Source organism: Elgaria multicarinata, chromosome 1 (assembly GCF_023053635.1).
Source record: "Elgaria multicarinata webbii isolate HBS135686 ecotype San Diego chromosome 1, rElgMul1.1.pri, whole genome shotgun sequence".
Taxonomy (NCBI): domain Eukaryota; kingdom Metazoa; phylum Chordata; class Lepidosauria; order Squamata; family Anguidae; genus Elgaria; species Elgaria multicarinata.
In genome coordinates, this window is record NC_086171.1 from 153249296 (window position 1) to 153265592 (window position 16297).

At 39.7% G+C, this 16297-nt stretch overlaps 1 protein-coding gene across 7 annotated transcripts in view; it reads right to left on the minus strand.

The window, feature by feature from the left end:
• Nucleotides 1-409: 409 nt before the first annotated feature.
• The window catches only part of MAST2 (microtubule associated serine/threonine kinase 2), a 181331-nt gene continuing 165443 nt past the window's right edge, over nt 410-16297 (minus strand). For all 7 annotated transcript variants that reach the window (XM_063139611.1, XM_063139602.1, XM_063139594.1 and 4 more), the window contains 6 exons: nt 15848-16063; nt 11965-12191; nt 9889-10011; nt 7723-7859; nt 7067-7254; nt 410-5873 (listed from right to left, as the gene is read on the minus strand). In XM_063139611.1, the coding sequence (XP_062995681.1) occupies nt 3775-5873; nt 7067-7254; nt 7723-7859; nt 9889-10011; nt 11965-12191; nt 15848-16063 (2990 nt within the window). In that variant the 3' untranslated portion in view covers nt 410-3774. The remainder of the gene's footprint in view (nt 5874-7066; nt 7255-7722; nt 7860-9888; nt 10012-11964; nt 12192-15847; nt 16064-16297) is intronic.

Here is a 16297-nt window from a genome sequence, read left to right on the forward strand (position 1 = left end):
ACTGACGTCACATGGCTCCTTTTATACAATGAACAAACAAGATAAATGAAGGTAGATAAATGGTTTATCTGAATAAACTAGTAGCAACTGCATCCACCACCCATGGCCTTCACACATTGAACTATCCTGTGATGACACAAGTAGTTTCTACAGAAGACAAGAATGAATACAGATGACCACTTGCATAAAATATTCGCTCCCAACTGAGATATCGAAAATCAGTTGACATGCACACTGTGGTAAGTCCCCTGTTGGTAAAAGGTTATCTATGTGCAGCCATTATGTCAAAGCCCACTAAGGTTGTCACAAGACATTAAAGCATAGTCTTGTGAAATAAAGGATTATTGCAACATGTCACAGGGAAATATTTGAACAAAAATAATTCAAGCAAGAGATGACACAGGTTTATATAAAAATGAAGTGTATTTCAGAGGAGTATTTGAACATCAACATGCAGGTACAACATGAATAAAAATTATTGCACCTCTATTATGTGGCAATTGTTCAAGTTTCTAAAAACACATATCCCACATTATCCTCTACTAGCCAGATGCTGAGTGGCACCAGCTTGAAATTGAACCCAGCATGAAAGCTGTGCTTACAGCCCCCAAATAACAAAAAATCAAAACACATTGTAAACACACACACACAGCTGTAAAATCATTTACTAGAAGTACGGTATCATCCTTCATGTCCAGTAGGATAAAACTGGAGAAAGAATTCACCCTCCCCACAGGAAGAAACAAAAAATCCAAATCACACCTTAATTCAGTGCTGATGAGGGGAGAAAATCCCACAGGTCATTCCTCTTACCCTGCTCAATGATGAGTATTGTTTTGTAGCTTAATGAGCACCACAAGGTCTTGGGCATTGTCCCCCAGGAGTGGTTTTTAGCAACGCTAAAATCTAATGTTTACACTAAGAATCGATCTGCTGGTTTTAGATGCCCTATTTAATGGTGTGAAGTATTGTCGAGGAATGCATCATCAGATACTGAAAGTGTAAAGGTTGCATGAGGAAAACAAATGAATTCCAAACATCCAAAATAAAATAAAATAAAATGGGAAAGTAGATAACTGCATACATCTTGTGCCTAAACAGAGTTCTCCAATCATGGAACGACACAGAGATCAGGGTCTCAGCTAGCTGGATCAGCACTGTATGCACTGAGTGGTTTAACTGGACTATAAAATAAGTCATACTAACACCTGCTTTCCCTCAACATGGTAACATCCGTTTAACCTGGCCATTACACACCACCTCCTGCTAGGCTTAAAGTTTAAGTGCTTTTAAGAGCCTAAATTTGTCCTCAGTAACGTCATGATTGTCAGAGCTCATCCATATAAATGTCCAAAGAATAAATCTGTTCTATTAGCATTGAGATTTTATGGAAAGTTTGCCAATAATTTTACTAAAGTGGGTCCTGTTATAGGAATCTACCAAGTAGTGGTGAAAAATGAAGGCTTTCCAAGAACTATAGAGGTTTCCTGGTAATGGTATAATAAGCATATCAAAAAGGTAGCATCTATATTTTAAGAAATGAGGTGTTTTATTTGGCTAAACTAGAGATACAAACCCTTTGGCTGCCTTTGTGTATACAGATGCTACAAGATATGTTTGAAGCTACATTATTTATCCCCAGGGCTCAAATTCTTAGTCTAAATTATAGTATTTCACACTATTACATTATTCAAGTTAATGTACATTTCTGAGTGACTATGCCATCAACTCATATTAGCCACAATGCCCCTTTCCTAAATATGTCTATGTACTGGTGCCCCAATTGCCTTGTTTGGAGAGTAATACAGCAAAGTGATATTAAAGGCGGGCATCCTGGATGCCAATACATAAAGTTAGCTCTTGAGTGCTGGTTGCAGGATTAAGGAGATTAGAAGGTTTTATTTAATAAAATCGATGTGGGAACTATTATTGGTGACATTTTGAGTACTAAAGTTTCAAGTTTACATATGAGAAAACCAATGGACCTTTTACAGCATTACAACACACACACAGCGCATTCCCTTTTACTTACACTTACACACACACACACACACACACACACACAAACAGTGGTTAATGTAAAAAGAATCCCAAATCAAAAATAAGTTGGTCCAAAACTGAAACCAAAGAATCAAGAATTAGGTATAGAGTAATTTGCCGGGGTGGGTGGGTGATGAGGGAGTTCAAACAAGATACAAAGACACTTGAAATGTGATGATAATAAATTAAAGTTTTAAGAGCATGTTGCTAGTCAAAAAGTACATATAGCCTCTGTAAGGAGAAATGGTGCAGGAAGAGGCTTTACATCAGAAACATGGCAGGGTAACGAAGCTGTACTATAATTAACCACAGTCCTTGCCCTGGAGAGCTATTACAGTCATCATGTGATCAACTAACTGTCTACGTAGAACAGCAGACTGTGCAAATAATTACTTTCTCTGCCCACACATATTGATGTATCTTGTTAGGCAAGGCTATAAGTTAAATTCAGAAATATTATGGGGTTATGGAAATAGCCACCTTTGCCTATAAACTGTAATTAGATTCAATAAGTGATAGACTTGAAATGCTGCAGCTTTTGCTTGACTGTATGTGTATCTATATCTATATCTATATCAGTGCAGTATTATAGATCTAGCTGTGTGTTTTTTAAAGCACCAGTTGATGCTGAGCTTTCAAAAGCTAACAAAAGGTTTCTTAGAAAACCTAGGCCTTTTAGAAACAACACAAGTGGATTAAGCAATGGAGAGGGAACTGAATTATAATAAACATATAGTTCATCTGTGTGATATAGGGGCCAACTTACTAAATACTTACACTTGGGAAAGATACACTGAAGCTAATAGGACTATTTCACTAATAGTGGTTTGTCTCAGCCTTTCCTCGACAAATCAGTGAAGATCACTTCCCACTGACTAAGTCAAAGAAGAACTCTGCTTTATGTTAACTGGTTCCACAACAAACTAATTAGCCCCACAAGATGGGTGGGATGGTCTCAGACGCTCACCTCCAACAAAGTGTTAGTGGAATCGGCTACTTCACTAAGAGCTATGGTAACTGATACACCCTTTACCTCTTTTTAGGTAATTGCCTGTTCTGAGCAAAGAAAGACCAGTAAGGAAAAAAGCATTACAATTTTTAAAAAGGTTGAAGATGGAGTGTTTCTTTTAAAACAAAGTAAAAATAATTCAAACACAAACTGAAGATTTGTTTCAACATTTTGCTTAATTTTTTTTTAAAAAAAATATTGCCCATTGCACAGATTGACACGTAAAATTTCCCTCACAGATATATGTGGCCGTCTACGATATGTAAGAAAAGAAGGTGTGCGGTGGCATAAGAATTTCTGAAGAGTCTGCCATCAAATGTGTTTATTTCTTTATCCTTGCCAATGTAAGGAATTATCTAAAATTTTGGAAATTTGGAGCTGATGGTCAAAATATGTCCTTTTCAAGAGAGCTGCCTTGTTTTCTCTGGAAATTTGAAAGAGATGAGAAAAATGCTCAAAAGGTAGACAATCCACAGGATGCTCTAAAATTAAGGGGGAAAATTTAAAAAGAAAATAGAAGTTTGCAAACCATTTTGTAATCTTGTTGTAAAGATACCCTGTCAAGAGGCATCAAATGGCAAATGCTGTGTACAAAAATAGAATTGCAAGAATGAAAAAGGCAAGAGTGTGAAAACACAAATCTACAAAAAAATAGATGTACAGGTTTTCTGTTTTATATTTTTGTTCTACTAATGTTGTCTTTGTTTCTGAATATAGAGATACTGCTATGTTTTCTTCACAACATTATTTTCTGAGAACAGGAAGTCTTTCGTTTGTAAGTGACCTCCAGTCTCGCTGATTTTTCCTGACATCAAAGTAGTCTCCTTTTTAGAACTCTGGCTACCATCTGGTCGTGAAGAAACCCTCATGCTTTGCCTTGCGGTGCCATCTGGTCGATCTTCAGATGGAGGCATTTGCCACTCATTATCCAACATTTTAGATACATTAGAGTTACCACACTCTGGCTCCTCTTTTGCTCCCATTGGACACTCTGACTCCCAAGATACTGCTGGGGTTCCTGACTCAATGCAGGAACCACATGTTTTAATGAGACCACCTATGCTGAAAGTTTTGGCTGCTTCTGGGACTTGCTTTACTATCTCCTGCATTCCTTGCTTGGGCACACTCCCTTTTAAATAAAACAGTTCCTCCTGTGGTAACTCTTCTCTTGTTTTTTCTAGTTCTCTTGAGCCAGATATATTGACATTCACTGGGACCAACATGCCTTTTGCACCTGTTGCTAAATAAGAAGTTGACCAAAGTGCTTCTCCACTTTCAGCTTGGACATCAAGTGTGAATTTTGGACTACCTGGAAGACAACTTAGGTTTTTATCACTTGTATGACTTTTGTGTTTTGAAATTGCCACTGCAGAGGACAACTCTTGTGGTTCTTCTACATTTGGACAGCTTTGTGAAGAGGTTTTGCCATTATCTCCCAGATTCTGAATACTAGCGCTCTCCTTGGTAGACTGGAGTTCCTCTTTCCGAAGCATGTCTTTGCAATCCATTTGGCTTACTAGTGGAAGAGAGCTTGTGCTACTTGTGCAAGTAGAAGAAGAAAGTGCTAACAAAGGGATAGTATTGTGTGAAAATATATAGTTGGCTTTAGGAGCAGATTCCTTCAGGTTATTTTTGTCACTTGCCAGTCCTGAGCAGTCACCTTGACCAAGCTGCAGAAATCTCAGTGGTAGGCACTTCACCTGCTCTGGACAGTCTCTGCTTTCCTGGATAATCAGAGTTTCCGTAGGATCTTTAGCATCTTCGAAATAGGCATCTTTTTGACTTACAGGTTTATTGCCTTGTATTAACTCTGATGTTGTTTCAGATTCTGATATTAGCATAATTGTTTCAGAGCCACCAGGTTTTTCTATAGGTGAAGTTCTTGCACAAACTTCAGTCTGTGACTCATCTATGTCAGTCAGTGATGTCCTTGCAACATCCTTTGGTTGTTGTTGATTTGCCCCATTCTGCAAATTATCAGTTTTTGTTTCCTCAGGGAGAAAAGCATCATCTTCCATACTGTCTTTGCTTTCCAACTTGGAAGAATGCTTCATCTCCTCTGTGAAAGGATCAGAAATGTGGTGGTCCGTACTGAAGGGTGGCCTGTCCATTTTTTTCCCGTCTTGACTGTCTTCTGACCCTTCATCAGTTTCATCCTCAGAAGAATCTACTTCTGTGATGGCCTCCTGCTTCTGGAGAGACTCCCTTCTCTCCACCCTGTCTTGCCGAATAGCCCCTAATTTCCTGGAAGAAGGTTTTTGTAGTGTTCCCTTTTCTGCAAGCCCAACTTTACCTCCAGTTGTTTCATTCATAGATTCCTGCCAGCTTTGGAGGCTTGGATCTCTCTGGAGCATCTCCTTCTTAAATTCGGAATGGGAGATATCCAAGCTGTGTTTGCGTGAAGAGGGCAGCTTTTTTTCTGAGGATGATAGAGAGGAGGTCAATTTCTCAGCTGATTGGACTCTCTTCAGCAGAGGGGATCTTGGAGGCTCAGCACTCTTGGGCCTTGAAATCTGTCGGACTAGAGGTGGGGAGGAGTGTAACTTCACAGGGAAAGACTGCATGATGCCTGAACTGCCAACTGAATGCCCTGGCAAAGGGGAAGGTGAGCGCTGAGGTGACGTGGACTGTGGAGTTGGTGAGGGAGTGTGTGCTAGTGGAGAGAGAGGAATGTTTCCTGCAGATTTACGTCTTGGAGAACGATATTGCCGTTGAAGCTTTGGTGCTAGCCCATGCAAAGAGCTGGGACGGATGTGTCCTGAACTGGCAGGAGAATTCGGAACACTGGAACTAGGTGAACTGCTCTGAGAAGAGTTTCCACCAACTGTGAACATCAAAAAAGGAGAACGTTAAAACCAAGCACACAAAGACATTTTAGAAGCATGAGGCATTGTTTTCACATGTACATTGCATGTGAAAACAGTTGGCAAAGACGGGATAGGATTGATTTTAAGAAGGTGTAGTCTACTGCAAAAGAAAATATCAGGAGCAGTTAACTACATTCTGCCCCACCCAACTGCAATGCTGTCCTGTAGTTATAGCATGTTCAGCATTTGTGTGGCATCAACTATGTTGCCTTTTATATGCCATCTTGTTCTCTCTTACTGACCATTCTTTTTCAGACCTTTTCAATTGGTTTTTAAGAGCCAATTATTCTAATTTTTCTGCATTTTGTAAATCGACCAGAGAGCCTTGGCTATGGGGAGGTATAGAGATGATGATGATGATAAGTATTTCTATTATAACATTCATAACATCCTTCCCCAATATGGTGCCCTCCAGATGCTTTGGACTTCAACTCCCATCAGTCCCAGTAAGTATGGCCAATCGTCAGGAATGCTGAGAGTTGTAGCCCAAAACATCTGAAGGGCACCAGGTTGGGGAAAGCTGATTTATACTCTGCCCTCCCAGGATGCCTGTTTCTATGGTTTTCTTTATATGTACTTCTGATATTGTATTTTACAGTTTTTACAAATTTTTCTTGATAAGCTGCCTTGATGGCATTTTTCTCTAAAGGCATGGTATAAATCCCACCAATATAATAAAATAAAAAGGACAAATAACTGTGCATATTGTAAAATCAGCCTTCAGGGAATTCCTGTTGGGCAAATCCTGGACTATTAAAAAAAATGCACACCAATCATTAGCACAGCGTTTGTCAAACATTATGAAATTGTGCTTCCTTTCTGACATTACTAAACTTTCTCTCCTCCCCTAAAACTCATTGGGTACACTTTCGAAGCTCCAGCAATATATCTTTATCTCCAGGCCCATTTTTCCCACCTCTTTGCCTACTACATCTTGCTTGTGCCATTTCACCCCCTGTCTTCTGTGTACCACACTACAATTTATGTCACTTGTTTCTCCACACACTGAAGTAATTCGACTTGCAGCAGTCTGATAGTTTATAAGATGTGTTCTCTCTGCCTTCCAGTCTGAGAAAACACCACATTACTATCAGGGTCAAAAGGATAGGCTTAAAGCCTCACAGTCCTTAATCCCTGCCTCCCCTTTTACCTGAATGTGCAGACTCAGGAGTAGATCGGTAACTCTGTGTTGGTGAACGAGGGGAGAGGTTGTGAGTAGGTGAGCCAGGAACACTTTCCCCAGATGACAGAGAACGGTTGAGGGAAGATAAACTCCTGCTGGTATGAAGCAGAGAAGCCTGCTTGGTGATCTTCCTGAACAAAGAGCTCTTCTTCTTACTGGAATAGTGAAAGTGAGGACTATAATTATTTGTTAAAAAATAAACAGGATCAGATCAAAAAAGAGCCCCTTCACGAATGGAAGAAGTCTTCCTGTTGGTGGAAAGAATCCTTCCATCATGGAAATGGAAAGAGGGAAGAAGCCATTTTTGCTGATTCCTCCCCCCCCCCCCCCCCGGCAGCCCACTATACCACTTCCCAGGCTGCTCTAAGCAATCCTCCAGCCCTTTGGAGGAAAATTTCATGGCGCACAGGAGGAAGACAGACCTGAGAGCATCCCATTCTGAAGTAAGAAGTCCACTTAAGGAACTTTGGATCTAATTCTATAGTTTGCTAAATAATTGTATCTTCGAATTTCATGATATTTTTGTGACATAAAACATGTACTGGCAGAAGGTTATTTCCAAAAATTATTTTGCAATTGCTATCAGGGCATAATTTCATTTTCCACAATAAAACGTCACTGACCTTTCCTGTCCGTCCTTTGTTTTGCTTTTCTTGTTCCTTCTAGCCATCTTCGATTTATAGCTGGCCTTCCGAGCTGGCCCCACTTTGATCGATGTGTTCTCAAAAGGTGTAGTAGATATGGACACTTTATTCCCACTCTGCCAACAAGAAAAACACATATTCCAATACCTTTTTATTCATCTCTTTATCCCTTCAGAGTATTTTCGTAGTGCTGGTTATTAAAGGAAGGGAAAACGCTAGTCTACCACTGGCTGTCTTAAATTCCCCTGATTAATTCTTTTTCTTCCCTTCTAATATTTATTTTGTCTTTAGAAAATGCTGCTAGAGGGACTTCTTGAATCAGACTTTCCCACTCAATAAACTATTTTTCTAGATGAATGACAGCTGCAGAGGCCTCTGATGTTGTGATTTTCCATTCTTTAGCATAAGCTTTGTAAGGTACCCAGAAGGCAGGCAAATACATTAGAACATGTCCACCAGCTCCATGTTAGAAATTCTGTCTAGCAGTACTTCCCATCTCCAGCACGGCTACCTGGTTTTATCTTTCACATTCCTTCTTTCTCTAAATGGGCCCCTTCGGACAACATGCTAAGCTGTGATTAGGCCCCTAAGCCTTTTAAAGCAAATGGTTAATGAGCATGTTCCAACCATAAGAATGGTTATGAATGGTGCACACGACCCACTAAGTCATGGTTCACACAACACGCTAAGCCATAATGTTTAGCTCAAAATGCTTAACCACTGTGGCTTAGTGTGTTGTCCGAAGAGTGTCAAAAACCTACATCAAACCACCAGTGCAGAAGGAACTAGAAGTATTAATTCAAATTACTTCAAGCAATTATTCAGGCAATTGGTTCAAACTGCATTTGCACGATTGTATTTCCCATGCAAGTTTCCACGTCAAATGCAGTCTGCAGCCAGGGTCACAACACTGAAGAGGAAGGAACTGTGTCACTAGTTATCTATGATAGGTTTATGTTGAGTAGTTGTGCAGTTGTACTACAAGAGGTATTCAGAATTATAATCACTACTAGATAAAGCATTTCCCCAGCAACACAATATTGCCATTTGAATACTAGGAAAATGCACTATCCCTGAATCAGAAGTACTTCCTTGAAGGAAATACATGGCGTTCCCACATAACACAAAGAATAATTGCACATTTGCTATCCTGGAAACCTACCATATGGAAAGGCCGAAGACCAACCAGGACATTATTATTATTATTTTTAAAAATGTTGCTGATAATCTATGTGAAGAAAGCAATAAGAGCTAATACTGTTTGCTGCTTTTAAAAAATAGAAGAATATTTTAATGACTATTTTCTTTATGCTGACATAAGCTTTACATTTCAGTAATTCTGTTATTAATGGTTTTGGCTGATATGCATTTCTTTTTCCTGCGTAATATACTAGGTTCTGTATAGCAGAAACTTTATAAAAAGGAAAGGCTCTTCCCTCATTGCCTATATTATTTAATATTATTTATTGACACATTAATCCTGCCTTTCAAAGCAAATTTCCAAGGTGGCTTACAACACATTAAGACAACTAAAATTAATAAACAGTACCCATTGCCTGGCACTGAAATTACATGTAGGTATGCATCAAGTAAGCATCTCTGAGCATTTCACAATCAGGATGCCACTACTGAGAAGGCCCTTTCCCCAGTAAGTACCCATCACACCTCAGTGGGTAAGGGTACCCAGAGAAGGGCATCTGTTAAATATCTCAAAGTATGGCCAAGCACATGTGGAAACAGTTGATTCTTTGGGTACCTTGGTCCCATACTGTGAATGACTCTAAAAGTCAAAACCAGAACTAAGAAATCCTAGAAATGGACAGGGAGCCAGTACAGCTGATAAAGCACCATCCAGTGCCTTTTTACTAAGCAATCTAGCAGCTCTATTTTGAAATATAACTTCCAAGTCTTCTTCAAAGGCAACCCTACACATAACATTATATGAATCTATCTGGAGGTTACCAGAGCATGGATAAGTGTATCCAGCTTATCTTTGACCAGGTCGGGATGCAGCTGGTGCACCAATCTTAGTTGGTATCTGTGCAACCTGCATCTCCAATGAGGAAGAGCAAGGAACACACCCAAGTTACCCAACGTAACTAAGCATTTAGATTTATATAGCATGTGTGTATACTCAGTCTTTACCTTGAGGATTAACTCCACCACTTCAGTATGAACCAATCCATGTACAGGCTCTCCATTCACATGGGTTATCAAGTCCCCTTCCCGCAGACCAGCTTCACTAGCAGGGCCACCTTCTTCTACATGCTGCCAAGGAGAGACAACAAAGGAAAAGAAGATTAATTTCAAAATCAGAGTCCTCTTCCCTCCTTAATTCTACACACAAAGCACCCTGACAAGTAACTATACATTTCAGAACACATATGCCACAGATTGCTGTAATGCTCATTGCCAATTTATTTTTACTTATGAAGCTATAAGGAGCTTCCTCATACAGAGTCATACCCATGATCTGTCTAACATAGAAATGGAGAACATTTTTGAAGTGAAGGGCCAAATGACCCTCCACCTAGCACTTTACGGGCTGGTTGAAGGGAGGGGCAGTGGCCGCATCACTGACATCATCCAACTCCTGGCCAAAGAGCTAGCTGGAACTCCAACTAGCATGTTGGCTGAGGACTGGCTTTGCAGAAGTAAAGCCGCTCCAACTTAGGCAGCTGGTGGAGCACTTCAGCCACCACCTTGTTCAGGGCCACGTTGCCCATGCCACATCCTCCCAATGGGGGAAGGCACCCTGACAGAGCTGTCTTTGCCTGCATCACATCCTCCTCAATGGAGGATGGTGCAGTGTGGGTGAAGCTCGCTGAACTGCAGCTGTGGCTGGAGTGCTCCAACTGCTGCCTGGGCCGAGGATGCTTTGCCCATGCTGCATCCTCCTACATAGGGGAATTTATTTCAAGTGGTGAGCAGCACGTGAACAGATTTGGCCAGCACTGGGAGGAACAGCTCCTCTCAGTACTAGCCAAGGCCCCTGCCTCCCTCATTCCTGCTGTTATGTCTGGTCTGTTGATGCAGGGGAATCCACACTGTCATCTCTAATCGCAGAGCGGACATAACAGCAGGGCTGATAAGCCCCAATCCCTGAATGAATCCAAGGAATCTCCATGGGCTGGATGGGGAACCTCAGCAAGCCAAGTTAGTTCTGTAGGCCAGAGGGTCCACATCTCTGATCTAGAAATATTCCTATTTAGGGACTTCTAACTGGAGATGCCAGAGATTGCACCTGGGACATTTTATCTGAAAAGTATGTGGTTTGTTTCTCCCACAGAGCTCTGTATTAGCAATAATAATTTATCTCCCAATACAAGTAGTTATGAACATTTATGAGCTAACAATCACAAACAATTGCAACAATGAAGGCAAACAACCAAGTAATGACAGAGTTTAGTTTGTGGCACGTGACCTGTGCTTTATGGCAGCTATGTTTTCTACATAATGCAGACCTTGTCAAGGTCAAGTGGAATAAGTATCAGAAGTAGATTTATGGAAGCTATTACTCTACTCCATATTAATATGGTATTGCTGATAATTAGTTTCAAATAATAATTTTCATTTAAATGAAGAAACCGCAAGTGTTGTCTATGGGGAAATTGGGGCACACTATTGCTTCCTTTTTCTCATTTACCTTTGAGCATCACACAATTAAAAATTACAAGCACTCTTTGTGGGGAGTGACTATAGCAAACAACTACACGTAATTTCAAAAGCACATACACAAGATAAGCTGACTGAGAATACGGGTGGAGACACATAATAACCCCCTTGTATAACTCACAGCTGAACTGAATTCCAAATCCCTAGTCAATTCAGTGGGAAGACAGTGATGCTTTAAGACATGCAATCAACTCCAAACAGATGTGTGAAAACTCCTAAGGGAAGGAGATGATCGGAAGCAGACCATCATTGTCAACACAGCTCAGAAGGTATTAAATGTAATTAACCTATGGGTTACAACTCTGATAGAGAGCACCCCGTTACACACGTACAAATATATTTCTGGAAAAAGGAGTCAGCATTCTGGAAAGAACTTCAAGCAGAAATGAGGTATTTTATTAGTCCCAGTGAACCGCCCAGAGAGCTTCGGCTATTGGGCGGTATAAAAATGTAATAAATAAATAAATAAATAAACAAACAAACAAACAGTTTATTAAAGTTTCCTTTAACCCCAAAATCATATTGTTACTGAGAGCACAGACATACCCAGACCATGTGATGCACTGTGTAGATATCACTGTTTCCCATATAGACTCTAATGGCACGAAGTGTGAAGCCATATTTCTTCCCAGCTCGGTGGATGATAATTGGTGGCTTAGGGTTCATCACAGCAGGAGAAAAGTCTCGACTTGGAGATGAGTCTCTCGAAGATGGGTTGGAAGAAAGAGAATGAGGTGACATTGGACTAGCCAATGGAGAACATGTATGGTGCTCTACATGAAAATACAAAGGGATTCCAAGTTAGAAAGTCTGGCTTTCAAAGTAAAAAACAATTTGCATTAAATTATGAAGGAGGAATTAAATATCTTGACAGTGCAAGACTTGTAACCTGCATTTGAAAAATTCTATATCAAGTTATTCCAGTAAAGACGTTCTCTAATAGAACATCAGAAAAATTAAAATTTAGTTCTGCACCTTACCAAGTTATTCTTTAATGAAAACTATTCTGTAATTCACCTGTAAATATGTCTTCAATATATTCTGATGTTTCAGATTTTAAGCTATGATTTTTTCTTCTATATATTTTTTTTAAAAAATCTAGATTGAAAGAATTTAATTGATACCAGTGTGGTAAAGAACTACCCATGTACACAAACATAAAAACTTTTTTTAAAAAAAATGAAATTAAAATATAGGCCAACTACAGATCAGAACACTAAGGTCAATTATTTTAGTACATATTTTGACAGAAGAAAACAAGTAACCAATTAAGATGTATTGTTTCTATTGGGTCTGTGACCGCATAATAAAATGTATGTATATATGATGTATGGCATATATTCTAGAGGTTGAATATTCTTCCAAAACATGGTACTCCAACGCCCAACATGAACCTCATTTTGAAAAGTACTCTATTTTAATATTCAGAATGATTTTGTTTCTAAACATGACATTATATAATAGAACTAAAATGAAAAGGTCATTATCCAGACAAGTAGCCAGAGCTGAGGCTGAGATTAGGCATTACGTGTGTGTTTTTTTGTTTTTGCATTTATATTCCGCCTGTCTTCCTCCAAGGAACCCAAGGCAGCGTCCATAATCCTCCTCCTCTCCATTTTTATCCTCACAACAACCCTGTGAGGTGGGTTGGGCTGAGAGTTTGTGATTGGCCCAAAGTCACCCAGTGGGTTTCCATGGCTGAATGGGGACTAGAACCAGGATCTCCCAACTTCCAGTCTGACACTTTAGTCACTACACCACATCCCAGCAGGGGCCCACTGGCAAGAGACCCCTTGACCTGCTCCTCCTCTTCACCATTGCAACTGCTTATTCACCTGCCTTTAGGGTATTTTTCACTCTGCCCTAATGCAGCTTACAATAAAAACATAAAAAACACAATAAAACAAATAAAACAAAACTCCAATAAAACTCAATGTACATCTGAGAGCATCCTAATGGTGCTGCCCAGAACTCTTCATGACCTCTTTAGGAACATTGTTTTGCAAGAAGAGGAAGAAACCACAGATTTTGCAAACTGGCATTTATAAACTATCTGAAAATCCATCATGATAAGGACAAGTAAAAGCCTGAAACCTGTGGGACAACCAGAAGTTAGAACTAAGTTCTTAGACTGTGATGGGGACAAGGATGTAGCAGTCATGAAATCAAGAGGATATATGCACAGTAATAAGAATGTAAGAATAAAAGGATATTTCCACATTAGAAAGAAAAAAGCAGAATCTCCACCAAAAAACAACAACCCTGTGCTGAGCCCTGTGTTGCACAATTTGTTTATACATGATCTGGAGTTATGAGTGAATAGTAAGGAGTTAGCCAAGTTCATAGATTACACAAATTTGTTCATGGTGGCTGTGAAAAATCCACAGGAAGGCTCTCTCCAAACAGGATGACTAGACACAGAATGACAGATGAGATTTATAAAGTGCAAAGTAATGGGACAACTAACCCAAAATCACATATGTGCTAATAGGGATTAATTTATCAGTGAAAGAAACACAGATCTTGTGAAAGCTCAATGAAAACATCAGCACAGCATTCTGGTGCAGTAAAAAACGCAAATCCCCATTTGATTCTGTTAATTGCATAAACTGGACCATATTGCTTACTGCAAAAGTTCCCCTTCTGACATCTGAAGAGTACAGCTTACTTGTTTATGATCTATTAAAAGTAACTAGTCTCAAAAGGTGCTATATGACAGACTTAAAATTATCAAGAGGTTGAAGAAAGTATATAGATTTTGGTATTATTAATTTGGAAAAAAGGTGGGGGCATGATGCAAGTTTACAGAAATATGCATGGGCTAGAAAAAGAAACATTACATAGAGACAGATTGACTGATCGACCTCAAGAACATGCAAAAAAGCTGATAAGCACTTGATTCAAATCAGACAAAAGGAAGTACATTTTCATACAGCACATAAGTAACTTATGGAATTCACTAACACAAGAAGTTTTAATAGCCTCTATACTAGGTGGCTTTGAAAAGGGTCTAGATAAACTGGTAGAGGATATCCATCTATCATTATTAGCCATCATACATAGCTAATTGGATTTTCTCGTTCATAGGCAGTGCATCTTCACACCAGAAAGTGGGGAAAAACATGAGATGACCATGGTTAAGCAATTGGAAAAGTGTTTTATTTAGTTTGGTTCAGTTCGCACTGATTTCTTTAAAAAAGCTGGGCTATTGAGAATAAGGCAGTATGCTTGTGCATCCTGGCTGATTGCCACATCATGGCAAACAGCGCAATGGGAACAATGTCTCTGGCATGTTTCTTTTATTCTGGGTTATTGTGATGTGCAAACTGGGCCACTGACTTATTGGCTGCATTCAAATATATTGGTGCCATTGTTTATCATGCTGTACATAAGCCACAGTAAGCCTCGGGCTCTCCTTTCCTGCTCCACCTCCCATATGGAAGTGTTTACTTTTGGTTTTAGTAAACCATGGCTTCCCATTTCATTGAAACTAACTAAGGTTAAACAAGCCAGCCTCAAAAGCCATGGTTTAAAGTTGGCTTTTTTCAAACTAACCATAATTAGTGATAATGGGAAGCAAAAGCTTCCGAAGTCCCCCTGCCTGAAGTGCAGGAGGAGGAAAGGGGGGGGGAGCATGCAATCATGAGACTCACTGAGGTTTACCACAATAAACCATGGTTTACCATTATATGTGATGATAACCACTTCTAGAAAGAGAATGCTGGAGTAAAGGGCCATTGGTTTGATCCAGCATCGGTTTGATCGACCATTTTTTACAGTTGGGAACGTGAGAAAAAGTATGTTAAGAATCTACTTTACTCCCTATAACCCATTTAGTTGACACAGTGGATTCAGCCACAACTTGTACTAGATGTAAATATATACAGGGAGCAGTACAGAGCTCCTTAGGAACAAACAGAAGACATTATAGCTAAACAGTTATGCTTAGAGCCATATGCTGACCCATTGCAGCTAGGATTTCTGTTTCTATGGAACATGTTCAAATGCTGTGTTACCATTTAGCCTTTCTGTCTGCTACAACATGCGTGGTGCCATCTCAGTTGTGCATTAAATTCTAGAAAATATAAATTCAATAACGTGCTAGTAGGTGGCCACAAAGCAGCAAGACAACTACATTTTTCTCATGCCTGTAATTGTGACATGCTGCGGTGTACATGTGATTTAAACAAAACAAGCTGGGCTTTAAGGAATCATAGTACAACAACTTACGGTGATTTTAATAAAATGATCACAATGAAATCACAGTCCTCATCCTCATCCTAAATATTGCAAATGACCATATCTCCACTACTAGAATAACATGGTTCTTGGCACAAAGAGAAAAATATAAGGAGATTTGTTTTTCTAGTTCTTAAAAGTCCTCTGGTTTCAAATAAAATTATGCAATGATATTTTAGTTATACCTTACCTGAGGGAATTAGGAGGGAGAGGGCAGTGGCTGATGCTGACTTAATCACTTTATTGACAGGCCGTGAAGTCCGTTTTTCACCTGACTCACCAGAGAGTAACCTGTGTCGGGCTCGCCGCACTGCCAAGTCACTTGTGGCTTTGGGAGTAGTAAATTCTGGGCCCTCATTGCTGTTACTGCGAGTGCGGTGATCAGAGAAGTCTGTAGTGCTCCCAGCTACAGTGTCAATTAAAATAGATTAGAACCATAGGGAATTTCTAACAGACTGTTCTCCTGCAGGCACGGATATGAAATCAAAGTCATGTTTACACACAGTCCAATGGTGTATTTTCCTCAGAAGCAAACCCAGGCCCCGAAGCCTTATTTACAGATGCATTTAACTGAGGTGATAAAATCTCAAAATTATCATCTTGTCCTGTGCTATAAAACCAACAACAACATAATTAAGCT